The 25,989-nt window shown below is 49.1% G+C and overlaps 12 protein-coding genes across 12 annotated transcripts; 7 read left to right on the top strand and 5 right to left on the bottom strand.

Moving 5' to 3' along the window:
- Positions 1-37: 37 nt before the first annotated feature.
- ARB_07170 (uncharacterized protein) lies at positions 38-1,698 on the bottom strand (the record flags this gene model as incomplete). The annotated part of the gene is made up of 3 exons (XM_003014562.1): positions 38-215; positions 342-1,420; positions 1,474-1,698. 3 exons carry the CDS (start codon positions 1,696-1,698, stop codon positions 38-40), a joined length of 1,482 nt encoding a protein of 493 aa, XP_003014608.1.
- Positions 1,699-2,080: 382 nt separating this feature from the next.
- Positions 2,081-2,623, top strand: ARB_07169 (uncharacterized protein; the record flags this gene model as incomplete). The annotated part of the gene is made up of 1 exon (XM_003014561.1): positions 2,081-2,623. The coding sequence occupies one exon, from the start codon at positions 2,081-2,083 to the stop codon at positions 2,621-2,623; it is 543 nt and encodes a 180-aa protein (XP_003014607.1).
- A 116-nt stretch (positions 2,624-2,739) lies between these two features.
- ARB_07168 (uncharacterized protein) lies at positions 2,740-5,117 on the top strand (the record flags this gene model as incomplete). The annotated part of the gene is made up of 4 exons (XM_003014560.1): positions 2,740-2,961; positions 3,128-3,205; positions 3,339-3,458; positions 3,507-5,117. 4 exons carry the CDS (start codon positions 2,740-2,742, stop codon positions 5,115-5,117), a joined length of 2,031 nt encoding a protein of 676 aa, XP_003014606.1.
- A 326-nt stretch (positions 5,118-5,443) lies between these two features.
- Positions 5,444-8,022, bottom strand: ARB_07167 (uncharacterized protein; the record flags this gene model as incomplete). Its single annotated transcript, XM_003014559.1, has 3 exons — positions 5,444-7,091; positions 7,156-7,362; positions 7,547-8,022. The coding sequence occupies 3 exons, from the start codon at positions 8,020-8,022 to the stop codon at positions 5,444-5,446; spliced, it is 2,331 nt and encodes a 776-aa protein (XP_003014605.1).
- A 658-nt stretch (positions 8,023-8,680) lies between these two features.
- Positions 8,681-11,661, bottom strand: ARB_07166 (uncharacterized protein; the record flags this gene model as incomplete). The annotated part of the gene is made up of 5 exons (XM_003014558.1): positions 8,681-9,465; positions 9,550-9,948; positions 10,008-10,946; positions 11,032-11,324; positions 11,402-11,661. 5 exons carry the CDS (start codon positions 11,659-11,661, stop codon positions 8,681-8,683), a joined length of 2,676 nt encoding a protein of 891 aa, XP_003014604.1.
- Positions 11,662-12,968: 1,307 nt separating this feature from the next.
- Positions 12,969-13,532, top strand: ARB_07165 (uncharacterized protein; the record flags this gene model as incomplete). Its single annotated transcript, XM_003014557.1, has 2 exons — positions 12,969-13,073; positions 13,269-13,532. The coding sequence occupies 2 exons, from the start codon at positions 12,969-12,971 to the stop codon at positions 13,530-13,532; spliced, it is 369 nt and encodes a 122-aa protein (XP_003014603.1).
- Positions 13,533-14,225: 693 nt separating this feature from the next.
- On the bottom strand, positions 14,226-14,591 carry ARB_07164 (uncharacterized protein; the record flags this gene model as incomplete). Its single annotated transcript, XM_003014556.1, has 1 exon — positions 14,226-14,591. The coding sequence occupies one exon, from the start codon at positions 14,589-14,591 to the stop codon at positions 14,226-14,228; it is 366 nt and encodes a 121-aa protein (XP_003014602.1).
- Positions 14,592-15,908: 1,317 nt separating this feature from the next.
- On the top strand, positions 15,909-17,078 carry ARB_07163 (uncharacterized protein; the record flags this gene model as incomplete). The annotated part of the gene is made up of 2 exons (XM_003014555.1): positions 15,909-16,902; positions 17,014-17,078. 2 exons carry the CDS (start codon positions 15,909-15,911, stop codon positions 17,076-17,078), a joined length of 1,059 nt encoding a protein of 352 aa, XP_003014601.1.
- A 569-nt stretch (positions 17,079-17,647) lies between these two features.
- ARB_07162 (uncharacterized protein) lies at positions 17,648-19,336 on the top strand (the record flags this gene model as incomplete). Its single annotated transcript, XM_003014554.1, has 4 exons — positions 17,648-17,766; positions 17,821-18,113; positions 18,244-18,583; positions 18,628-19,336. 4 exons carry the CDS (start codon positions 17,648-17,650, stop codon positions 19,334-19,336), a joined length of 1,461 nt encoding a protein of 486 aa, XP_003014600.1.
- Positions 19,337-20,941: 1,605 nt separating this feature from the next.
- On the top strand, positions 20,942-22,845 carry ARB_07161 (uncharacterized protein; the record flags this gene model as incomplete). Its single annotated transcript, XM_003014553.1, has 4 exons — positions 20,942-21,055; positions 21,158-21,623; positions 21,687-22,025; positions 22,052-22,845. The coding sequence occupies 4 exons, from the start codon at positions 20,942-20,944 to the stop codon at positions 22,843-22,845; spliced, it is 1,713 nt and encodes a 570-aa protein (XP_003014599.1).
- Positions 22,846-23,008: 163 nt separating this feature from the next.
- ARB_07160 (NmrA-like family protein, putative) lies at positions 23,009-24,109 on the bottom strand (the record flags this gene model as incomplete). The annotated part of the gene is made up of 3 exons (XM_003014552.1): positions 23,009-23,552; positions 23,627-23,721; positions 23,786-24,109. 3 exons carry the CDS (start codon positions 24,107-24,109, stop codon positions 23,009-23,011), a joined length of 963 nt encoding a protein of 320 aa, XP_003014598.1.
- A 721-nt stretch (positions 24,110-24,830) lies between these two features.
- ARB_07159 (dienelactone hydrolase family protein) lies at positions 24,831-25,783 on the top strand (the record flags this gene model as incomplete). Its single annotated transcript, XM_003014551.1, has 4 exons — positions 24,831-24,918; positions 25,001-25,335; positions 25,397-25,514; positions 25,581-25,783. 4 exons carry the CDS (start codon positions 24,831-24,833, stop codon positions 25,781-25,783), a joined length of 744 nt encoding a protein of 247 aa, XP_003014597.1.
- Between the last annotated feature and the right edge of the window lie 206 nt (positions 25,784-25,989).

Genomic DNA, 25,989 nt, shown 5'->3' with positions numbered 1-25,989 from the left:
CAGGAACAATTGTATCTACAGGTTTTCCAGCAAGTTACTAATGCCTCCATATTCGTACTGCTTTGTCTCTTCCTCCACTTCCGACTCTCTCTCCATCTGGGCTCCAGTCAACTGCATATACCTCATCTTGATGGCCAGGTAAGTCCATAGTCAGCTTCCCTGTTCGGACATCCCAGATCTTCAAAGTAGTGTCCTTAGAGGAAGAGACTAGAAGCCTAGAGTCTGCAGAAAAGCAACATTGATATACAGGTCCAACATGGCCGCGAAGAGAAAATATAAACCTGCGAGATCACGGTTAGGCCTATCTGCTTCATAGAGTAGGGTCGATACCTTATACTTACTTCCCATCTCGAGCATTCCACAATTTCACATGGTTATCAAAACTGGCAGAAGCAATATATATTCCGTCTGGGGAGAATGTGACATGATTGACCTCCTTTTGGTGGCCTAACATTCGAGCAACCGGTTTGCTTGATGCCTCTGGGTCCCATAGAAACATAGTGAAATCATCACTTGCAGAGACCAATTTTTCGGATATCTTATTATTGACCGTGGCGGCTTTTTCAAACCTCTCCTTTGCTAGTTTTATCTTTTCCTCTTCTTTATCTGGTGGCTTTTGGTTGTGTTCATTGAAGGACGTACGAAGGACGAAATCCGTTGATAGTGCTAGATGGTTGACACGGTGAGTATGGGAAGATAGCGTTTGTATTAGACTCCCGCTCTCTGAATTCCATATTTTGATGGTCTTGTCGTGAGAAGAGGTATATATTTTACCAAGGCCACCCCATTTCACACATGATACGGATCCCTTGTGGCCCGTTAATACAGTTTCAATTCGTCTGGACACGACATCCCATATTCGGACCGTTGAATCTTTAGATGCAGAAGCTAGTCTGGGTTTCCCAGGACTTTGTAGATGATATGGCTCCCAGGCAAGACCCATAATCCACTTTGTGTGCCCTTTCATGGGTGCTCCTAGGGCTTGACCCGTACGAGGGTTCCAGAGCCTGACGGTATTATCCATGCTTCCTGTAGCTATTATGTTGTCGTTAGGTGACCAACTTACGGCCAGAACCCAGCTGGTATGGCCTTTAAGCGTATGGAGGGGGGTTCCCGTATCACAATCCCATACTCGCGCAGTGGAATCACCACTGCCTGACACCATCCGCGAAGACGATGATGAGGCAAAAGATGTTGCTAATATAGCTTCTCCATGTCCTGATATTGAAGCAGAGCATCTTGATGCAACTTTGACGCGGAATACAGCTTGTGGAGTATATTGTAAATGGATGATGTCCTCAGCTGTCTTTATACCAGGTTGAAGAAGAGAGTGGTACAGGTCGGATGAAATATCAATTACATTCCCATCCTTATCTTCTTGCTTGTATGTGAATCTATACGGAATCCTTTCGTGATCATCCTGTTAAAGCATTAGTAAACTCAGAGTCCCGAAGGTATTGCGGGGCAACATACATGTCCTTGAAGCGTATTCAGTAGGATCTCTAAATTCTTCACCGTTGCATCGCCCAAAGGAACGGCCACGGCCGGGCCGGAAGCAGTCCCAGTAGACTGGTCAAAAAATTGGACTCGAACACTTCCCAAATCCTCTGGGATTGAATCAATCTCCTGTTGTTGTCGTGCTTTTTCATCGATTTCGCGCCGTTGGCGTTTACTAGGGGGAGGTAACACTGTTGCCATTTCGTTATTGTGTTTCTCTGCCCCCTCTGATGGAATCTTGATCAATCGCACTCCAAATAAACGTCGAGAGAGCAATGAAGGGAAAAAAATGGTTTATCTCGAGCTAATCTTATCGGCGGTTGCTTGTCACGTGTAGATAAGATCCGATTCTAACGTGAAAGTCTCTGCACAGTTTTCTGTCCAATGGGAACCCTTGAATCTAGGATTACCATTAAAATAGACTTTGTATCTGATTATGTAATATCATACAACGTCAAAAAATGGGAAAAGGAACGTCGCGACGCCTCGACAAGACGTTAACCTCATTCAATGGCGAGAAACATTGGGGAGAAGCTGGCGTATCTCGTTATCTTGAAGGCGTGGAATTAATATTACTGTCGAAATGCCTAGTCGCACTTCGTCTACCCCTTTATACCCGTTTACACCGGATACCAGGTCCACCCGCCCAAGTACCAGCAGGACGGCTGTCGGAGGACATCGAGTAACTCGACCCGCAACAGCAGCAACTACTGCAGCATCCCGGGAGATTATATGTGCTATAAGTGAATCCAGGGGCATCTCTCCAGCCGTTGGATTGGCTTTTATCAACTTGTCTACATCAGAAGCTGTTCTTTCACAGATTTGTGATACCCAGACCTATGCTAGAACAGTCCACAAGCTTGCCGTATTTGAACCTTCGGAGGTGCTCTTTATGAACACTTCCAAAGAACCTCTTTCAAAATTATATGCTATTTTTGAGGAGAACCTCCCCCATATCCGGATCATTACATTCGATAGGAAACACTGGTCTGAGCAGAACTGTCATGACTATGTTGAGCGATTAGCCTTCAAAGAAGACACGGAAACCATCAAAATGGCTTTAGAGGGCAGTTATTTCTCTGCCTGCTGTTTCGCAGCTGTATACACCCTCTCTGAGTACCTCTAGACGCAAGCACCGGCTGACGAACCCTCAAGGTCTTATCATATATCGAGCTAGAACTTTCAGTGACTTTTGCACCCCACTCTCTCAGACTAAGATATGAACCATCTGAAGGGTCTATGATGATTGATTTAGCTACTATTGTCTCATTGGAACTTATTCAAAACTTGCAAAATGCAAAGTCAAAGGACTGTCTTTTCGGCATACTGAATGAAACTCTCACACCCATGGGTGCCAGGCTACTGAGAAGCAACATCCTACAGCCTTCTACTGAAGTTTCTAAACTAAACACCAGATATGATGCTGTCGAAGAGTTGTCATCAAACGAGGGAATGTTTTTTGCTGTTAGACAAGGTTGGTCTCCAATCCCGAGCATCTGCAGGAAACTAAGAAATATACTATATAGCCCTCAAGCCATTTGTTGACTCCGACCGAGTACTCACGGCTGTATGCTATAATCACCCTTGCCCAAAGACTAGAGGCGTAGTGATACTAATATTCAACCGTTAGTTGACGGTTATTCCAACGAAGCCAAGCTTTTTATTTGCTGAACAGTCTATTAACAACGTCATCATGCTGAAAACATTCGTATCTTGTATACGGCCCATCCATGAAGCGTTAGCTGGAGCAAAATCCAGCCTCTTAGAGACAATACGTGATGCAAGTAGATGAGCTTATAGCCAATGTTCTTGATATTTGACCCCTCTAACAATGAACACAGCTATGCTCTCCCAGGAACTATGACCCTGTTCAAACTATTCTCAAGGAAACGCTAAACGACGATGTTAGATACCAAACAAGTGCCCTCGATTTACGCAATCACAGAACTTACGCCGTCAAAGTGAGTGATTAGGTATATATGAACTTCTTTCAGGTCCTAACAGTATAGGCTGGAGTTAACAATCTTCTCGACGTTGCAAGACAAACCTACAAGGAGGCCAATGACGATGTTTCAGAGCTATGTTCTCGTCTTACTGGTAATGTATATATTCGTCGTTGCTATCAAAGATTGCGACTAACTTGCATAGAGGAGTACAATATCCCATTGGACTTGAGGTTTGAATCTGGCCGTCACTATTATTTCCGTGTAAAATCCACCGATCTCCCAGGTGTGGTACTGCCAGATATTTTTATCAATGTTTATCGGAAAAAAGCATATGTGGAATTTCAAACCCTGGACCTTGTCAAGATGAATCAAAAAATAACAGACTCCCATAACGAGGTGGTTAGCATGAGTGATCGGAGCATCCAAGAGCTTATAGATAACGCTAGGTCTCAAATATCTAGCTTGTTCCGTATCAGCGAGGCAGTTGCTCTACTAGATATGATTGCAGCCTTTTCCTACCTACATACAATGCAGGATTATGTGCGCCCTGAAATCACAGATACTCTCGCCATCAAGGCCGGAAGGCATCCGATTCGAGAGAAAATCCACTCAACAAAATATATACCCAATGATGTTTACGCCTCATCACAGTCCCGGTTTCAGATAATAACTGGCTGCAATATGAGTGGAAAAAGTACATATATCCGGTCGCTTGCCCTGATGGCAGTAATGGCGCAAATTGGAAGCTCTGTTCCTGCGCAGTATGCCTCATTCGCGATTGTACATCAACTGTTCGCTCGCGTATCAACAGATGATAACCAGGCTACCAACGTGTCGACCTTTTCCACTGAGATGAGAGAAGTGGCATTTATTTTACGGAACGTTGACTCAAAGAGTATGGTTATAATAGACGAACTAGGTCGTGGAACCGCTTCAGCTGATGGGCTTGCCATCTCAATTGCTATTGCGGAAGCTCTACTGGAAACTCATGCCTTAGTTTGGTTCACTACCCATTTCCATGATTTACCAAGGATTATGGAGCATCGCAGCGGAGTTATAAATTTGCATCTTGCTGTTGATATGTCCGACCCGAGGTCCAAAATCACTATGCTATATAAAATAGTTGATGGATATGTACAGGAACAGCATTATGGCCTCGCACTCGCCAGAATTTTCTCTTTACCTCCATACCTTATACAGGTAGCCGAGGAAGTGTCAAGTCATCTTGCTCTGGCGGCACAAAATAGAGCAAAGTCTCCTGCAATTATTTCTCTGGCCAAACGGCGCAGACTCCTCTTGACATTAGGAGAACAGCTGATGCATGCTCACAAAGGGACCATGGAAGATGAAGCACTTAGAGAATGGCTTCTCAGGCTCCAAAGGGAGTTCACTTTACGGATGACGGATATCGAAGCCGAAACAGAATCTAACATAGGCGACGGCGAAACTTCACCGGAACCCAGAGAAACTGAAGAGTCCCAAGAAGACCACGAGCATATGGAAGCCGTGTCTCAGGTTTCCAGAGAATCGCTTCCCATCATACCCATAGATCCAACATCAAACCTCAAACGACCTAGAGGTTCAGCCAGCTATTCTTTCGGCAATAGTGAGCTGCTCCTAAATATTGACAGCGGGAAGTTAGACACTACTCACTCTTGTACTTCAAACGAGTAACTAGTTCATCGAAAAGCATGGTAATATGTTCCTCGGGATGTTACTGTATTACGGGTGTATGATATGTATATTATTTTTAATACTCGAGTTTGTATTTGCTATGGTGCGAGATTATGAGCTAGGCAGCTAAAACATGGGATATGTACACTTTTCAAAGCTATGTCAGGGAAATTGCTTGCTTCTTAAGTACTCGTGAACAAAGAAGAGAAAGTAAAGGGAATAAAAATCTCACTGGATGCACCTGATTTCCGAAGCGACACGCTCAACAAACGCAGCATAAGATAAGAATACATTTTCTGATGCAGCTGCATTTCCAATGAACCCATTTAGCCAAAATGGTAGAGAACTTGTTTCCCTTTTTTACCCTTCCCTTTTTTATCTTGAGAAGCGGACAAATCTGATTCTGCAGGTGTTGGGTCACTTGATAAGCCCCAAGCAGAAGGCCTAGCACTGGCAGCATTTCGATCATCCCATCTCACAGTTCCACGAGTGAGACCGGCCATAAGGGTATTCGGCTTAGGAGCTGCTGGAAGGGCAGGGAATGCATTGGCATCTCTAGCAACTTTTGGCCGTGAAGCAGAAGCCGAGGGCCTAGAGCCAGAGCTGCTTGGGCCAGAAGATATGGCAGGCGTTGTTCCCCATGCATTGCCTCCTGGAGTGGCTTTTCGACCGGTAGTATTGCTAGAAAGTGGAGGAAATGGGTTAGAAGTGGTGTTAGAAGGAAGTATTCCAGAGAGTCTGGAGTTCTGGCCGGAGGCTGATCTGGAGGACTGCGTTGTAGATGATTTTAAACGTAATACTCTTTTACCTGAGCCAAATCCGCTGGCAGTTCCAGTGTAAGGGGTTGTTCCACTGGGCCCTGGAAGTGCTGGATAGTCTTCATTGATCGCACGCCAGTCATTCCATGCTTTTAGAAGGCCCGTACGTTTATTCTCGTCTTCATAGATATGAGCAAGCTCCTTTATTAGTTTTCCCAATTCTACTGAAGACGTATCGAAGAGCGAAAAGAATGCTTCTATGAGCTCGTTGGCTCCAATGGCGTTGCTTCGGTACTGTGAGACCTTTCCTCGGAAATCGTTAATTTTCCTTTTGTCATTTTGGAGAAGAGAGCATGCGCGGTCCATAACGGCTGAGTGTGCTGCCTGTCTAGCATGGTCCTGCGGTGTTACTGGGGCTGTCGGCTGTCCAAGATCAAGCGCTTCTATAGAAGGTAGCCCTGAATTTTGTGTTGCTCTCGCTGCGGGTGTAGCTGCGGGAGTAGACCTCTGGGTAGTGGGAGCGGATGAAGTTGCTGTAGGTCGCGAAGAGGTAAGTTGCCCACCAAATGTTCTTGTAGAAACTGACTGGGAACTTTGAATAGCCATCTGGCGCTGGTAAGCAAGTTCGTCTCTCCGTAATGGCTGGGCACTCGATTGCGGAATTGGTTCAGAATTAGGGTCACGGCCTCTGCCAGCTCCCCTACCGTCACGACCGTCACGACCATCACGACGCTGGCGGGTTGGTTGGTAAGGAGATCTATAATCAAATGTTGACATGTCCACCAGTCTGGCATCTCTCCTTGCATCTTTTGATAACCCAGAGGGATGAGCTTCAAGTTGGTGTGCTTTGAGGTCCATTTGCGAGTCAAAAACAACAAACTTCTTATCCAAGCATTCTTTATCAAGGCACAAGAAGTGGTCCTTGCTGAAGTGTTTCTCCAGTGCATCGTAATCAACATAGTATTGCGGGTTGCTGCCTCCAGACCTCCGATCACAGATGTGGCATCTCTCGTGTTTGTCTCTGCAATGTGAGTAGAGCTCATCGTCTCCGTAGAAGCGTTGGCGACAGAATCCGCATTCCGGATGCCCCTTAAACCCACTTTGATCAACGGCACCAGGGTTATCATCACCATATCTTTCGTGTTTTCGCAACAACGCAGGTGTAAATAACTCATGCTCGTGGGTGAAAACTTTCTTATTCCGTGTACACAGATCACTATTAATCTAATTAGTACGGACGTGCTCCACGTTTCTTTGACTAGATAGATGACAGAACTTACCACATCACCTTAGCATGTTTACTTTTGACATGGCGATGCAAGTCTGGCCACCCAAGACATGCGACATCACAATCACTGTCCGGGCAATTGTATCGGAGCAACAAGACGGTGTCCTCAAAGATGTCGAAGTGCTCATATTTTATCCCCAGGTTATCGTCAGAACGATCAAAGTCAGAGTTGGTAAATTCCTCGTATCTCTTTGTGGGACTGTTGGTGAATATAACAAAATCGGACTCGGTCTATGATCATAATACTGTCAATACTCCGCCATCAAAACCGAAGGGCTGTATGCAGACTTACTCGACAATGAGCACAGGCCTTGGTCTTGTAAAGTGCTCTCAGCCTAAGGGAGCAGATATGACAAGTCCTATGGTTACAAGGCGCCACTGACATATGGTCAATCTTTGAGGCACAAATGAAGCATATCTCGTTCTCGTCAGCCTCTTCCTCTTCTCCGGCCGCAGAACCTCCAGCTTTCTGCGCCGGCTTCTCTTCGCCCTGCGAACGTTTGGCATCTCCGGTCAGGCGAACACCGGAGGTGCCAGTGCCCTCAGCACCCGCTCCTGGCGGCTCACTGCCGTCGTCATGTCTGCCGTCTCCATCCTGCGTTCGATTTCCTCCACGTCGTGGATTCCTCCCCCCGCGTCCCTCGCTGTGTGCGCCGCCGCCTCTGCCGCGACCTCTTCCGCCACTCCCTCCCTGGTTATGTCGACGCTGCTGCTGGCTAGGGTCAACGTGAGAAGAACCACCTCCAGTAGCTGTGGTACCGCCTCGTCGATTGCCTCTGCTGCCTCGATTGCCTCTGCCTCTGGTTGCTTCTCTTGATTGAGGGGTGCCCGATGGGTTTGTTGTAGCTTGGTCTGCCATTATCGCAAAACACGGGTATGATATGAGTCCGGAAGAAGGAGAGTATATAACGATCGAGGAAAATCTTCGTTTCTATGGGGAGAGAAAGCAGAGAAAAGGTGCGCGGCGCCCTGGGATGCAGCGTTCAATTTTGCAGTTATATTTATTTAGTTTAACTAGTTGGTTAGCCAGCTGTTTCTCCAGGCGCTGTTCGGGCGCTTCCCGCTGACTCATCAACTCGGGCTTGCCATGATTCATTGTGACTCTTGCAGAGAGGCTTTTGAGGGCTGGAGGGGGTCAGAAACAGTCAGAAACGGCCCCTACGAACGGAAAGGAGAGAAGGACATAGTCATAGAATGCGTCAGGTGCTACATTGAGGCGAAAAAAAAGGTAGGAAAAAGGCAGTAGAATTAAAATAACTAGTAACTAGTTGGTTGGTTAGAAATGTTCTGTTATAGCCTGTCCCATCTAAGCAAAGCCTGATGCTTGGTTGAAATAAAATAGCTGCTGCCTTGGCTGCATCAAGCATAGATGGAGCTTGTCGCCTATTATTTATCGTTAGAAGATATGTAAATACTGTTCATCGTATAAAAATGGACATTTGATCTGCCGTTGATCATCAAAATATGTAAATAAAAAAAAGGGGCGGAGAGGGTGGGCTCTGCAGGGCCAAAAGTGCCTAGTAAAACACTTTTTCCTCCCATATAGGTGGTTTCATGCCGACCTTATCCCACACCACCTTGTTCTTCTCGTCAAGATGGGCTTCGTTGTCGGTCATGGGTATAATGGTGCTGGTAAGCTCGACCTCCTGTCGACTTACACCCCCGGCATCTCGTGGGATCCAGAGAAGGGGCGGCGGGCTGTATACACAACTCGGGTAATACGCATTGTCCGAGATATGTTCGTCGTAGGGGATAGATGGATCCTGTCGTATCTTCTCCCGCAGCGCCGCGTAGTTAGCATATATGCTGGGATGGAAAAGCCACCAGCGGAAATTTTTGAGCTTGTCCCATATCGAGTCAGGCGCAGTAGTAATCTCAGCTAGAGTCAATGTGCTCTGGCGTCGAGGTAAGAATTCCTTGCCACTGGTCATGCTTCGGGACAAGAACTCAGGCTTTTCAAGATCGCTTGGCGTTGTACACGTCCAGTCGTCTTCGTTGTTGAGGGTGTGAGGTAATGCGGAGAGCAAAGGTGCCAGTGCTTCATTTAGAGAGATGTGACATAGTGCTGTAAACGCCGTAAACATGCCCATCAAGACCATGGGGCCAATCGCCGCACGGATGGCAAAAAGTCCAAACATGCATACTTCTGCTAGGTAAACACCCGTTAACACTTGTTGAAGTGCGCGGGGATATACCAGGCCCTTTGTGTCGATAACAGGTTCGTACACGAATAGCAGGTTATATCGATAGGCCTGGTATACCAGATAAAGCCCAAGAGCAGAAAAGCCAAGGACCAAGGGAGCTATACAGCTGTAGGTGATTGCTAGAACGTTTCTTTATGTTAGATTACCAAAATATATCAAGGAAGGATGACAGCTCTGCCTACCTATAACAGTCATATTTGTGAACACCGGGAAAACTGTCCCCCACCATACTCCAGTAAGGGCAGCCCAGCGTGAGTATAACTTTCGAGGCGTAGAGTCAAAGAAGGTCCGAAAGAACTTGAAAATCAGGAATGCGATGACTTGTACCACAGCCCCCGAGCTCAGCATCAATCCTTGGAAAAGGAAGTACGAGATGTAGAAATTCGTAGCCTTTGGTAGGTTCTTTGCCAGTAGGTCCTTGGCCGAGAGTGGGTTTTTGATAATTTGACTTGTAGCTGCAGACGCCGCGGATGTAATGGTAGTTACCAGGAATACTTGCACCACCTGGAAGCAAAAATGTGCATTCTGCGTGAACAGCTCTGCTTTAGCCGTTGAGGGGACACCCGACTGCCTGGCACACCCTAGATCAACAACGTTAGGACGAGGTCGGTTTACAAGCTCAGGTTCAGGAGTTTCATACATCTCATAATCCAGGGAACTGCTGCCATCAATATAGCTAGTCCTGCTGCAGGAAGAAGGCCACTTATTATTCCCTTGATGAAAGAAGGCAGTTCATTCACGAACTTGAGAAATTTGAGAAGGTTGGTGAGATAGGTGATGTTGGAAATTGATCCAATCAAGGCGGATGGAATGGACCAGAAGATAATCATGACGGTAATAAAACCCTGCATGGCAAATTTTCTGACGATTCTTTGGTACCATGAATAGCGTAGTGCAGGCCAGAGTACCTGATGTGGTGGTATTCCGATGAATCGAGGCGTCATCTGGGAGGGATGGTGATGTGAGAGCGTTTGGTATGCGATTTGGGCTTCTCGCTGGGTGGTGAATTCCACAAACACTCCACCTACAGTCTTTGCTTCGCCGACTCGATGTTCTTGTTGCAAATCCTTGACCCTTGGGATAAGTGTAGCAAGACGAGAACGCAGGTCTTCAATTATATCGACCTTTTCGCCAAAGAAGTAGTGGGCTAGTCTTGAAGGGCGCTTAACATTCAATAGCCAAGGAGCCTGGTCGAGATCGGATTCGTTACTGTTCTGCTTAACCGCAGCTTGTTCCAACGAGACTTCTGGGTCTCGGCCTTGTTTCTTCAGCGCCTTCAGGCGAGCAGCATGCGCAGCTTTAACGTATCTAGTTTCGGCATCTTCGAGGCTATATGCAAGTCTATCTCGCCTACGAACAAGCCTCGCCAGCTTTGAGGTATCTTCTGATGTCCAGACACGCTTGACTGAGTCACCGAATATTTTGGATAGCTTCGCCTTGTTCTGGTAAGACTGTGGAACAGACATGAACAACACGGTCCGGGAGGAGATCCGGTCAGCATATAGCGGCGAGAGCAGGTAGGCTTGTCGGAGAGCGGCGTAAAAGATGCTTTCACGACATACCATGAGGAAGACAACCCCTACCAACAAGTTAGAAAGAGTAATTGGCGACCCCTCGTAGTCGGTCACGGAGTATCTAAACAAGGGGGACTAGTGTTCGCTCACCAAAAAATATCCAAGAGACAATTGTGTGTGCATAGTACCGCTTGGGATTAACAACATTGCTGAAGGTGAGGAGATCCAGCTGGGTATTTCCCGCGCCTCCTGTGATATTTACCGGCATCAAGATGGGCCAAGTGATGCAACATCCAATAAAGCTCAGTAGGGACATTTTCTTGAGAAACCGAAGGAAGAAATAGCCATCTAAGGATGAGTGTCGGAGAACGTGGCTATCTGAAAGGCGGATAAAATCCCCTATCCAGTTAATAAACCCATAGGGAAGTTCCGGGCTTCGTTCACTGTTCAACAATTCATGCATTAGATATAACATTTCATTCTGCACGTCCCCTGATGTGAAGAATCAATCACAACGTACTGGTCATGCATATGCCCGAGGTATGACCTCGGGGAGTAAAATCGGCGTTGGGTTCGACGGCAGACGAGGAATATCAGGAAACAAACAACAGCCAGGATGAATGCGGGAAGGAAAGTGGAAAGCAATGCCATTCCGGACGTAGACGCCGTTATCCCCACAGTCTGGAGTGCATCCGACGTGGAGGATTTGTTACTTCCTCGTGCCGATCCAATATTTGGATCATTGCTTGGATCCTTTTGATGGTAAGTCATTAGCTGCATGTCCACCCAAGTTATGAATATATATATATATAGAGAGAGAGAGGAGGGAGGGAGGGAGGAGGAAGTGGGAGGGGGTTGCAGGAGAGTAGAAGGAAGTCATACCAGCACACCTCTGCCTATGAGGGTACTCATTGCGACGAGATGCTCTGAAGACCACTCCATCTTCGCTTGAGAGGCTGTTGCCTTTGCAGATGCGACAGATTATTCGAAAACTCAGCACATTCTCCGGTGAGAGTGCCTCCTATGTCATCATATTTTTAATCTGCCTACAGTCCCCGGACGGTGCAGTCAAACATCACTGATGAGGGGGTAACGGGAGGGGAGACACAACCGTTCGGTCTTATGAAGCAAAGCAGTGACATTGAAGAGTCTGGGGAAGAAGAATGTCATTGTGTGTCTCTGAGAGAGTGGAAGAATGGCTTCGACTCTGGCTGGCTTCTATGAGCTGTCATATATAATTAAGTGATGGGCTCGCTTTTTTGGCTCCAGCAAGCCATTTTTTCCCTCCTCATCAAAGGACCCAGCAAGGGAAACCCCCGAGGAGTGAGGGACAACCAGCTATTGGATGATAGGCAACGCTCCAGCCCGCTGCTGATATGCGAGAGCGAATGAAACGCTCGATCGGCTGCTCCATGGCGCTGTGCCGCACGGTAAAAAAGAAACCAGAGCCAAAGCCAAAAAGAATAAGCAGTGTGGGACAGGGACACCCGGGGCCGACACCATTGGCCTCCCTACACTACTGGCTCTGCGGCGAGCGATTGACAGCCCCAGCGTTCCTCGCTTGCGCAGGGCAGGTGGCCAAAAGCGAAGGACTAGAACCCGTGGAGAGCTCGACACGTCTAGGCGGAGAGCACGGCGGCGGGCGAGACAAAATAAAGGGACCTCGACCCTCCCCCCGGTGGAGGACGTATCCAGGGAAGTTCGAGCCATCAACCGATCGTGGGGGTGGGAAGGGCCTGGACGGGGTTGCGTTATCTGGGCGAATGGCAAGAGGCGGCTGATGTGTGGCCTGCATGTCACAGGCCGAAGCAGAGCCGTGAATGTGAATATGATAACTAGTTATTATAATAATAACAATAATGCTGCTGCTATTATTGCCTGCGGCCGGGGGGTGCGGTCCTCGTTGATAGCCAAAGCTGTATGTTTGATAGACCGGCCGAGTGCTGGATATCCTGTATATCCATCCGCCGTTCTCTGGATCTCGCAAGAGCAGCGACTGCCAGAACGAATATAGCACATCAGTCGTATCGTATGGTCAATTCTCGGGGGTGAGGCCCTTTTTTTTTTTTCGATAGACGGTGTCCGAGATGGCTCCGTGGGATGATGATGATGATGATGCATATAAAAGTCGGCCAGCACAGCAAAACCCACCACCACAAGACGAAAATGCGTACGCAGCTCGTTGCACAGCAGTAATCTTGGATAACTCGGGCTTTTCCCTCAGCTCATGCAAGCGTCCATCGCATCTCTCGCGGATTGAGGCCGTCTCACGCCCGGGGGGGGGGATGTCATCCGCCCAGTGTCACCGCCGTAGTAGATGTGCGTAGCCATCCATGCAGTTGCCGGACCGCCTGTATCTCTAAAAGACGGCTCTGCCAGCCATGTAGTTAGAGAACCGTCAGGCAATAGTCGAGGCCCCAGACGATGGGGACACCAGGCCAGCCATGCCACCTCGCCGTCGTCTTCGCCGCGTTGTCCCCCGTTGTGCCTCCAGCCGGGACAACCCTATATCAACATTATATCAACAACGTTCCCCCAGAGCCGACATCGAGCACTCCAGCACCACCATGGAGAAGACGGCCGGCGTTTCGGTAGCTACTGCACGGCGGCAGCAAGAAGGAGGAGGAGGAGGAGGAAGAAGAAGAAGCTGAGCGAGAGATGCAGCGAGGCAGAGAATCAGCGAGAAGACGGGAACGAAAAGCCCGGCCGTCTGCACCGTAGGCAGCTCTCGCCCTGGATCCTCGCATCGAAGCCGTCCGTCTTTTTGTTTTTTCGCATCGCCATCTCAACGGGCCCCCAGGCACAGCAGCGAGCATCAGATTATCCTCTCGTATTCCTCCCCGGATGGCTTGGGCGGCCGGACAAAACATGCCTGGGAGATAGGTAGCTGACCGCCCCCCAGTTCCCTTTTGTCCGCCGCAACGATGGAGCAGCAGCAGCAGAGCCAGCAGCAGAGCCAGCAGCAGAGCCAGCAGAAGCCGGCCAAGTTCCACTGCCAGTTCGAGGGCTGCAGCCGCTCGTACCTGAGGAGCGAGCATCTCAACCGCCATGCGCTGATTCGTGTGTGATCTCTTCTCCTCCCTGTCCTTTTTCCTCTCTTCTGCTTCTGTGTGCGAGCGAGCGGCGAGCTAACCGGACGGACAGACAAGAAGGGCGCCTTTCTCTGCTACCTGTGCCAGAGACGCTTCACCCGCAAGTAGGTAACCGCCCGGCCGATGAGAGAGAAGAGCAGAGAACCGCTGGGGAGACAAGAGACCGAAGGCTGACCTCGCGATGCCGGCGACAGCGACCTGCTCAACGCCCATCTGCGGCGCCATGAGAAGCGCAAGTCTGCCTCCGAGGGCTCAGACGCTGCCCTCGCGCCGCTCTCGCCCTCGCCCTCCGCCGGCAACGCCAACAGCAGCAACGCCAACAGCAGCAGCCTGCCCGTCGTCGCCAGCAGCTCCCCGGCGGATGCCAGGTCCTCGCCGGCCACCGCAGAATGGCATCTCGAGCAGCAGCAGAGCCAGGCGCCCGCAGCCTACAGCAACGTCGGGCGTCCTCCCGTGGCCCATTTCCCGCCCATGGCGCCTCTCACGCTCCCGTCGCCCTCGCCGCGATCCGATCCCGCCAGCCATATCCATATATACAACAGCAGCAGCACCAGCAGCAGCGGCAGTGGCAGCAGCAACAGTACCAGTAACAGTAACAGTCACGGCCTGCACCCCCATGCTCCGCTGCAGGGCTCAATGGGCTCCCTGAGCCATCTGCCGCACCTGCTCAGCCAGCAGCAGCACCAGCACCAGCACCAGCACCAGCACCAGCATCACTCCCACCAGCCGTACCTGGCCATGCCCTCGCCGTTCGACGACTACCCGTGGCTGTTCCACAGTACCAGCCTCTTCGATCTGCCCTCGGACGACTATCTGAATCTTCATTTCGGGGATACTGCTGACCATACATCGCCTCCTGTATGTTGTCTGACACGAATGGCCATGCTGAGCGTTTTATATATCCAAGAAATATCATGAGCCTGTTCTTTACTAAAAAATACATTGCAATTGCGCCCAGGACATATACCTTCCGTCTATCGGTTCGAACTCCCCCCAGCATGAGGCTCCCCAGATCACGGCTCTCGACCATGAGAGGATACTGAACCATTGCCCCGTACGTATTAGTATTATATGGACTCATCATCTCTATATATATCTATTTGTCTGCGGCATCGGAGCTGACGTCAACTTAGGATCTATTGAATACCCCTTTAAAGGACCATATCAGAATGAACCAGATTCTCCGCTGGGCATTGGATTATTGCGATATATACATGCCCTTCTTCCACCGGCCAACTCTCAATTTGTCCCGATCCCCCCCTGTTTTGCTCCTCGCATTGTGCAGTCTCGGAGCGTTTCTCAGCAAAACGCAGGAGTACTATGAAGTGGGTAAACTGCTTCACAGACATGTGTGGTCTCAGACTATCGAGGTGGGAAAACCAGACCTGTCTTCACTCTACCGAACCTATCCCTGAATACACCAGGCTTACAATCTATCAATAGAAACCTCTTATGAGTGCAAGGGTCGAGATGCCTTTTATACAGACATTGTTCGTTCATGGACCCGGCTTTCTTGGACTGCTATAATATACATATATATATATATATATATATATAGACGTCAATTAAAACTAACTACTATTTAGGGTTGTCCTCGAACACATCTGTACGTATGCCATGGCACGTCATGAACATGAAATGTCGGAGATAGTGCACGGGATAATCGTCACGGTAAGCTTGCCATAAGGATCCATGTCTAAAAAGAAACTGCTTCTGACTAGGTAGCAAGCTCGCACGACGAAACAATCTTATGACAGAAGGCCCCAACCGAGAGGGAGGCTCACGACAATCCCCAGATGTCAGGTGGAGGGAATGGGCACAGCGCGAATCCGTCATCAGGTATGGATACATTGAGATGCATCAAATCCCAAGTTGAATCAATGCTTACAGGGAAGTAGGATAGCGCATACAATCTTTGTCAACGACGTACAGTATATGGTCTACTTCTCCCATCATGCCTTGCTCTCTGTGGGCATGATGAAAATACCCCTTCCGAGCCGGCAGTCACTATGGGATGCACCGTCAGCCGTCAAATGGGAGGATGAAATGCGCCAGCTAAAGAAGACAACCCGATCAAGGTACTTCAGTCTGGACTCTGCCGTGCAATCAATACTATCCATGAAAGACGCAGAACACATGCGTGAGGTTCTCCACTGGCACAGCACTCCCAGCCCGCTATCACTGCACATCCTTATCCATGGCATAACGTCGGCGATAGGGGATGCAAAGTACCGATCCGTCTCGTCTTCAAGTAGTTTGGTTATTCGCGAGCTGCAGAGACTGGAGTTTGACAGCGCACTAGCGTACTGGCGAGACCAGTTCGACCAGCTGTCGGGCCCTGATCAGCGATGTCAGCTATCGTGGTGTGCCCTGGTCATGTATGACTTCTCTGCAGTGCTACTGCGGAACAACCTGTCCGACATTCAGATGGCAGCTGGAAGTGCCTTTTCATCGGGACGCACAGTTACACCTCAAGTAGCACAGGCGGCGTACACGCGGCTGGTGTCCACGGACCCTGTCTGCCACGATTCCTACCTGCACGCCCTCGAAGTGGTTGGTCTATGTATAGAGGAAGGCACCAGCAACGGTAGCGTCAAGCCCGGCCTTGGAGTGTTATTGTCCCAGCCCATATCCCAGCCTCGACCGTTATGGCAGACGTATTGTGCGTTCCTTGGCCTTCTCGTCCTCTGGGCTCGAGCCCTCGGTCTAGAAAACAAGGAGCAGTCTCGCAACGCATCGAGGATAGGGCTACGGCAGTTCTCACTGCAGGCAATTCCTTCAACTGCTGCAACCATCTTGGCCAACATGCACCACAGGGAGCAGGCTCAGTTCTCAGCCGCCTCGGTAGAAGTCCAGGTGCTTAAAAGCGAGCTGAGAGAATTGATCGGCACCGTTAGTGACCGGCTCTCGGCCAGCTCATGGGAGATATGTAAGTTAGATTCTTCCAGCGGCCTTTTTTTTTTTTTTCCTACTGTTTGTTTCTATTTCTAACCTGGTATTGGTACAGCTCATGAGGCGGCTAGGATCTTAACCTCCTTAGTTGAGAGGGAAGGGCTGAACTACCATAGAAGGGCGAGCTCTCTTCTACAGGCTTCCCGTGAATGACATCTATGGCAAGGCTAGTTTTGGAGCAGTATGAGGAGATTCGACTCATTCACCCCTTCGACATACTCCCCCAATACCCGCCTGTTCGGTTATTTTTTCAACCAAGTAGATGTACTATTAAGATTGCTCCTATCTCTCTATTATATACACACATGTATATTTGGTACTCAAGAAGAGGATGGTCTTCTTGCCAGTATCAACATTGGACAGGCAGATACCCTTTCAATACATGATTCCCATGGCTCCCTATACCTATTTCTTTATGGTGTCCATTGAAGTTAGCATGAACCTATCTGTATTTCTTTCCTTTCCTTTCTTGTGTTGCCAGCATAAACCCTTGCCTTTGCTTAGAGTGTTTAGATGTGCAGCAGACAATAACATCCTCCTTGCACTCTACCAACATCTACACATATAGCCAGTCAACGCATATTCAACGTCTCTTTTATCCTCACACTGCTGCTATAATCTATCTGCAGTACAGAGGTATGACTTTAGTGGTATAATCGATATAAACAGCTCCTAATCGAATGCTCTCCTAGTACTACTACGCCTCGCACTACGCTCACAGAATGTGCAGCAAGACCACTCCGAAATATGCCTGCGGCCATCTAGGAGCAGCCCGTATACTTCCATGCCATAAGAAGGAATGCAAGGGACTTGTCCTATTCATTCTCCCCAGCCATCTGATGTGTGCATCCTGCTGCAAGATACGAGATATGAGGTAACAGGGGGGGCTACACAGAGCAGCAGACGCGACACAACAGAGAAGAAACAAGGGAAGTCTGCAGCTCTGGAGAGATAAAGATGTAGTTAAGAGGCTGACATGCTTCATTCACAGCCTGTCTCTGTGTGAATCTGCTGTGGTTTCTACTGTATCAAGTTGCATCTATCCAGCCCCTGGCCGGCTCGCTGCTATGCCTGCCCTGCCATCAGCGAAGGAACTCAAAGGAAGTCAAGGACAGCCAAATGCTACTGCTACCAAGTACATAATAAAGTACAAGAAATCAAACAGAGTCCTCTTGCCCCTTGCCCTGAGTAACTAATAGTTAATATCAAACACGGCGTTGTGTAAATACCCTTGGCTTGCCGCCAGCCCGCCCACCAGGCACCCCCTGGTCCGTTTATACGCATAACACGCCAGCTATAATAACCAGCCAACTAATAGTTACCCAAGAAACGACGGCCGCGGGGGCGGGGAAGCCGATAAAACTAGTTGGTTTGACAGGTATCGATCTGTCTCGCGAAATATCAGACGCCATCGCTGCTCGACAACTGACAACTGCTTTGCTGAGAGTCCAGGCAATTGACGCTGCTCGGGCTGCATATCCAACTGCTGTAACCAACAACAAGAGGACCACCTGCTCACACAAGCATAGCCACGATGAGCTCGCCGGCCCTTCACCCGGGATACTCCCATGCGGACGCCTTCGACGAGGGCTTCCTCTCGGTGGGATCCATCCACAAGATCCATTACGAGCAGTATGGGAAGAAAGACGGCAAGCCAGGTGAGAGTCAACAGATAACCAGCACCTGCTCGCTCCCTGGCTAGTCAGTTACTGAACGAATTGATGCCTATAGTCATCTTCCTTCACGGCGGGCCCGGCGGCCACTGCACCAAGATCAACACGACCTTCTTCGATCCAGAGGTCTACCGCGTCGTCCTGTTCGACCAGCGTGGCTCCGGCAAGTCTCTGCCAAACTCGGAGCTGCGGGAGAACACCACGCACCACCTGGTCGAGGACATCGAAGCCATCCGCAAGCATATGGGCGTCGAGAAGTGGCACATGGTCTTCGGCGGCTCGTGGGGGTCGACCCTGGCGCTGGTGTATGCGCAGGCCCATCCAGAGGTCGTTGGCTCTCTCGTCCTGCGAGGCATCTTCACCTTCCGCAGAGAAGAGCTGGAGTGGTCTCGAAGCATCGTGGCCGGCCGTTTATACCCAGACGCCTACGAGGAGTTCGTCAATTACCTGCCAGAGCCGGCCAGAGCTGACATCGTAGGCTCGTACTACCAGCTGCTCCTGTCCGACAACAGAGAGACACGCATCAGCGCTTCCAAGGCATGGAACAAGTGGGAGCTGTCCATCAGCGAGCTGCGCCAGAACCCTCAGAGCCTGAAGAAGCTCGAGGACGATGACTGGACGCTGGCACACGCCTCGATGGAACTCCACTATGCTATGAACGATGCCTGGCTTGAGCATGGTGCTCTCTTGAAAAAGGAGAATATCGACCGGATCAGACACATCCCTAGTAAGCCCTGACTTTCTGACCTTTTTTTTTTTTTTTTTTTTTTTTTTTTTTTTTTTTTTTTTTTTTTTTTTTTTTTTTTTTCTCTCTGTATCTTCAGGGGGGATGGGTTAACTAGGGAACTACCGCCGCTGACCTGCTTTGAAGCAACTATGGTTCAGGGGCGTTATGACATCGTGTGCCCTCCCCAGACAGCCTATGAGCTGCACAAGGCATTCCCTGAGTCCAGGCTCTTCTGGATTCCGGATGCCGGACACAGTGCAATGGTGAGACCCCTGTTCCGCACCGAGTTCAAGCATTCCACTACGGAGTTAACTAACCAGTCTGTGACCAGGAACCCGGAACCCGCAGCAAACTGACCGAGACTTGCGACGAGTATGCTAGTTTATAATTTTAAGGTCGGGCCGTGATCTTTCATGTATCGATAACACTGCTGCCAACAGACTCACAGAGTAGTTAACTAGTAGCTATCATTATGCACAAGAGAGAATTGTATGGCCATCAGGCTGATCTTGATGACCGGTCTTCTATTCCTCTCCAGCGGCGTTCCCTGGCTATTTTCAATGCTCCTTTTCACGGCGGCAGCCACCAAGCTCTCCGAACACTAACGCAGATCATAACGGCGATACGGATGCTGCGAGTGCTAACCAGAGAGCCAGTGGCTCCCCGGATGCACCTAACCATAGCGTACACCGTCAATCATCAGATCGACAATCAATGCAGTGAACCAACTAACTAACTAGCCAAGCAGTCAAGTAAGTTAGCCAGTTATCCAACTCTTCTGGCTGTGAAGGTCTCGCAGTAACACAGAGCATGCGTGAGTGTCGCTGACTGGCTGTCTAATTGTACGGCTGAACCACGGTTGCATCCTTGACTAGGCTAACTAACTAGTTAACTAGTTAGTTACCTGGCCTGTCCGGCGGCTGGCGCGTGTTTTGAATGCACTGCACTGGAATATGGTAGCCAACTAGCTAACTGCCTAAGCTACTCCCTCGATGGCTCCCAAGTTGACTATTCTCCAGCCAAATTCGACGTCCACTCTTCACATCCCCATCTCATCCATCCAGATATCCAGCCTCCTTTTATGCGAACAGACTCGGAGCAGCAAGCTAACTGACTGACTAGTCAGCCCTGTGGGAGGCGAATCTCTACTTTCCTCTCACCTAGGCCCTCAGTTACATGCTCTGTGGGCGTGTACGTCAGATACTACTGCGATTGAGCTGGTGTTGGTTCGCCTTGAGTTCCGCATACCAGGCATGCCCTGGACCTCCTTACTCTCCAGAAGAAGGATAGGGGCAGGGGAAGCGTTCGGGTTACTCTGCATACGAGAGCCCACGCTGTCATCCTGAGCTGCAAGTACTCTTTCTTCCTTTTACTCTGCGGAGAGCGTGAAGCAGACGCTCACTGAGCTGCTTCGTTCATCTAAGTCATATCCTCACTCTTACTGCGGAAGACTTTACCACTCTCTACCATAATATATACCATTGTTACTAGGGAGGCAATGCCGGAGATTTCTATCCTTTGGTGCTGCATATACGCCCCGAACGTCATCGTGATATGGATTCCAGAATTTTATATTCGGGCCGTGGAAGCTCCAACCAATCTGGTCATACCCTTTGATGCGGATTGAACAAGCATCTGCTAGTGAGAGCGCAATCCTTTTGGCTCCATTATCCCATAGCTTGTCTGTTGATCGACAGCTCAACTCCCGATATCTTTTTGTTGTGGATATGGTATCCCTAAGACATTCCTACAGCCATTACTCAGAGCATCCAAGCCCAAGAATATAAGAATGGTTCTCTCCCTCGATAAATACCATGCAGCTATCCAAGTAGTTCATAGCAAACTCCTCTGACATATCATCCTTCCTCTTCACCCTTATCTTTACTTGCCGCATTGATCAACCAGCTATGAAGGGGCTTCTCTCACTGCTCCTTGTGGGAGCTGCTAACGCTTTGGCGGCCTCCTATGAACCTCGCTCCCTCACGGAGGATATGCTGCAAGGCAAGGAGAAGGAGGTCTGGGACGCTATTAAGGGGGAGATACCCGGTGCACAATTGGACGATTACTTCAACCCTCCTACAGCTCATCAACGCGAACCTGATGAGAAGTGGGACGGTAAGCTTGAGGGAAAATCCGTCAATACTCTTTGGGTTGAAGAAGGAAAAGACAAGCCCTCAGGTATCGAGGAGTACGGAATGAGATTCAAGACTGTGGACCCCAGCTCTCTCGGTGTCGACAACGTTACGCAATACAGTGGCTATCTAGACAATAAAAAGAATGGCCAGCACCTTTTCTTCTGTATGTCATCGTTCACGCATGCCTCCTTTATGGTAGAATAGCTACTAACCTTCTGGTGTCCAGGGTTCTTTGAGTCTCGACGTGATCCACAATATGACCCTGTTATTCTCTGGTTGAACGGTGGCCCAGGATGCTCATCTATGACCAGCTTATTCATGGAGTTGGGGCCAGCCAGAGTTGGTCAGGACCTCAAGCTCACTCGTAATCCTAACTCTTGGAATAACAGGGCTTCTATAATTTTCTTGGACCAGCCCGTCAACGTTGGATTCTCTTACGGTAAATCAGGTGCCTTCAACACTCCATCGGCCTCGAAGGATGTCTTTGCTTTCTTGACCCTGTTCTTCAAGAAATTTCCTCAATATGCCCTCCAGGACTTCCATATCGCAGGAGAATCTTACGCTGGTCACTACATTCCAGTACTTGCGCAGACATCCTGAAACAAAGGTCCAATATCAAGTTCAAGTCTGTCCTTATTGGAAACGGCATGACCGACCCTTACACCCAGTTCGCATCTTATCCGCCCATGGCCTGTGGAAAGGGCGGGTACAGTGCTGTCTTGGATCAGCCTACTTGCAAAGCTATGGAGGCCGCCGTTCCACAATGCCAGAAAGAAATCAAGCGCTGCTATGACAAGCCTACAGATGTTGCTACTTGTGTTAAGGGTGCCAAATTCTGCAAGGACGCTCTCGTCCGTCCATATTCCCGGACTGGTCAGAGCATCTACGATATCCGTGGTCGCTGCGAAGACCCTAAAGACCTCTGCTACCCTATCCTGGGCTGGATCGCCAAGTACCTCAACCAGCGCCATGTTCAGAAAGCTATCGGTGCTGAAGTCTCACATTTCAAAGGGTGCAGCAATCATATAAGCAGCCAGTTCTTCGCCCACGGAGACTACAACCAGCCCTTCCACCGCAAGATCCCCGGAATCTTGAAGGATGTCAATGTTCTCGTCTATGCTGGTGATGCTGACTATATCTGCAACTGGCTCGGCGTCAAGGAATGGACAGAGGCTCTCCAGTGGCCTGGCCGCCATATCTTCAGACGAAAGAACCTCAGCGTTGTTTATCATAGCGTTAACAAGTGGCCGCTGGGTCGGGTCAAGTATCATAATGGCCTTGCTTTTCTCCAGGTCTTTAAGGCTGGCCACAGGGTTCCATATGACCAGCCCGAGAACGCTTTGGACTTTTTCAACCGCTGGCTTGCTGGGGAGTGGACTCCATAGGCTTCCAGTACTCAACATCGACTTCAATACATAGTCACTCGGAGGAATTGAGCTGAACCCTTTTGCGTAGTTCACAATAACTTTGGCCCGAGGGGGGAATTATAATCTAATTTTTATCTTCTTGTACTTCTATAACAAATCGGGAGATTACTCCCATTCTTATTTAATAATTTTGATGCCATGTATATCCCCCCTTATCTGCTCCATCCTTTACCAGTTTCTTCACATACTCCAGAGCATCTCGCGGCTGTCTTCCCAATAACTCACCCATCAAGGAGTCCACAGTTGCAGTATCCCCTTTTTCCATAGACTCCACCAGGCTTTGCCAGCTCCTGAAGAAGGCTTCTGATTTCCGCCCTCTACCTTCTCTGGCATCCTCCAAGGCCATAATGCGAGGGAATTCATCCTTTGACACGTGTTCGATCTCAAGTTGCCTGCCGGTAGCCTCAGACACAGCATTGATGACATCCGTTAGCTTGTAAGTTCGTGGCCCGGTGAGTAAGGCAATGTTATTCTTCAGGTTCAAGCCCTCTGGATGACGCAGCATGAGTTGAGCAGTGGCTTCACCCAGTTCATCTCGACAAGCAAAGGCAACAAGGCCGTCGCCAGAGAGATATATAGTAGTTGTATTTGGATACCAGAACACAAAGACAGGAAAGGCATCGATATACACTCCTTCACGGACGGAGGTATAAGGTAACCCAGACCTAGATGTAGCTACGGTCAGAACATTCATTTTACTCAGTATAAAAGGGCCCAGAGTAGTTAATAGAGTACATACTCTTCTAAAAGCCTTTCAGTCACCAAGTGGGCTTGTTGGACGGAAGCCTTGGATTCGGAACCATAACCCCCAAATGCAAGACTGGAGTAATATACCTAGCATAGAAAACCTATTAGCACAAAGGGAGAGAATAATTATCCAAAGATGTAAATGACATACATGGCCGACCTTTGCTCCAACAGAAGCCTTAACTACTCGTTCATGCTGCTTGTTCCTTTTCTCGGTGTTCACTTCAGGGCTGGAGACGAAGAAGAAACGTTCGACACCAGTCAGCGACTCCACAAGCGACTTTGGATCATTGTAGTCGAGTCGTCGAAATTGGATCCCAGGATAATCCTGCTGGAGTCTTTGGCCCGTCTCGAGCCTGGAGGATGCAGCTGCAATCTGTGATGGGTCAGAGACGTTTTTATATAGCGTGGCTAGAACAGAACCCCCCAGACCGCTGGACGCGCCGGTCACCAGGTATTTGACTGGGCTGTTCATCGTATATCGAGCTGGGTATCTTGGTTTTGATCGAGAGTGAAGAATAATAGCACAGTCAATGAAGTTCAACTGCTGATTGATGCTGGCAGCTGTTGGTGGGCAGCATGGTGGTTATCTTTTATAGCAGCTTCCTCCATGGCAGATATTGCAGGCACAGCAATGACTGTCCATGAAATGTCGCCGTAGCGGACATGTAAGTTGCTCCATGGCCACTGTGAACACTGGACCTTGGATTTCAAAGCCTCGGAGACATTTCGCAGTTGGTTGTCAGTGTTCCGGCTGTCGGGCAGGGAGTTTCGACTAGTTCTTGGGGCCCGAAAAAGTTGCCGAGTCGGGCCAACTTTTTGATGCCTTCCGAAGGACTCGAAGGATCGAGGAAGACTCGAAGAGCTTAACTAGCACGCGAACCCCCTGTCCACCATGGGAGCTTAGGGAAAGAGGGCAAAGGAATGTTCCTGAATCTCGTATTCAAGGCGGGACGTGCTATGCCGTCAGCGCTCTCGCAGAGGATGTGCGTGTTCCTCGGTGGCAGCCTAAGGCCGGCCCGTGGATGGAGTTAAATACTTGTAGTTATCTCCGGTGGTTTCGCCCGACGAAGAGGATTATAGAGCCAACAAGTCTAGGTATATATACAGGAGAAAGGGAGCAACTGGTTTCGATTTCTTTCATCCATTTCATAGCTGACACAGTTATTCAAGATTGACCATTCGAGCTGTTCAAAATGGCGTCCAACCCCCCAGGAGAATGCTGTATCAGGGGCTTTATCCATGAGGGCACTGCCACGGGGGAGATAAAGAAGATGGGAGACCGTAAGCACTTCGTCTATTCTATACCTCTTATACCTCCATTTCACTATTCGTAATGGACGAAAGCGAACTAACCAGACCATAGTCGACGTCTACTTCGCTCATCCCAAGGAATCTTGCAAGAAGGCCGGCAAGGCGATAGTCATTCTCTCAGATGTCATGGGCATTCGCATCAATGCCCAGCTCCTTGCTGATTACATGGCGTCCCAAGGCTATCTCACGGTGATTCCAGACCTTTTCCGTGGTGACAGTCTCAAGCCTGCTGTGTTCGAGCCAAATTCTGGATTTGATCGTCAGGCGTGGTTTGCAAAGCATGGTACCAATGCTGTTGACCCCGTCATTGAGTCTACTATCAAGATGCTGCGAGAGGAACATGGAGTTGAGAGGCTTGGGGGTGTTGGGTATTGCTTCGGTGGAAAGGTATGAAAATGATTGTATGGCTTTGAGTATGAATCTAGTGATCCTAACGTTGTTTCTATAGTATGTATGCCGATTTTTGAAAGATGGAAAGCTAGACGCTGGATTCACGGCACACCCATCTTTCGTCTCGAGGGACGAGCTATCTGCTATCGAAGGGCCACTATCCATCGCAGCAGCAGGTACGTTTTCCAGTTCTGAGTTGCACGCATAGGTCGCTTCTGACAGATAAATATTTGGTTGTCTAGAAATTGACGAGATCCTAACCACCGCATTGCGTCATGAGTCTGAGGAGATCCTAGCAAAAACAAAGCAGCCATACCAGATCACTCTCTATGGGGGAGTGTCTCATGGATTTGCTGTTCGTGGTGACCTGTCTAAACCGGATATCATGTTTGCAAAGGAGCAGGCCCTGGCTCAGGCACTGGCATGGTTTGGCCAATACCTGTGACGGGTTATCGACCGTGAATGTCGTAACTGAATGATATAAGTAAACAAGAAAAAGGGGGTGAAATCTCTATGATGATTCATTGCAACCATAGATGTATCTGGCCGAATAAACAAATGTATCAGAAACCTTCAAAGGTATTCCGCCCTTTTCTGTCCTTCCTGCGCCTCTCATTTCGACGTAACCGTACAAAAAGACATGACATGACA

Source organism: Trichophyton benhamiae (assembly GCF_000151125.1).
Source record: "Trichophyton benhamiae CBS 112371 chromosome Unknown Abenha-G-c-176a04.f1, whole genome shotgun sequence".
Classification (NCBI taxonomy): domain Eukaryota; kingdom Fungi; phylum Ascomycota; class Eurotiomycetes; order Onygenales; family Arthrodermataceae; genus Trichophyton; species Trichophyton benhamiae.
The sequence above is the reverse complement of the archived record's forward strand: the minus strand, read 5'-3'. Positions and strand labels throughout refer to the sequence as shown.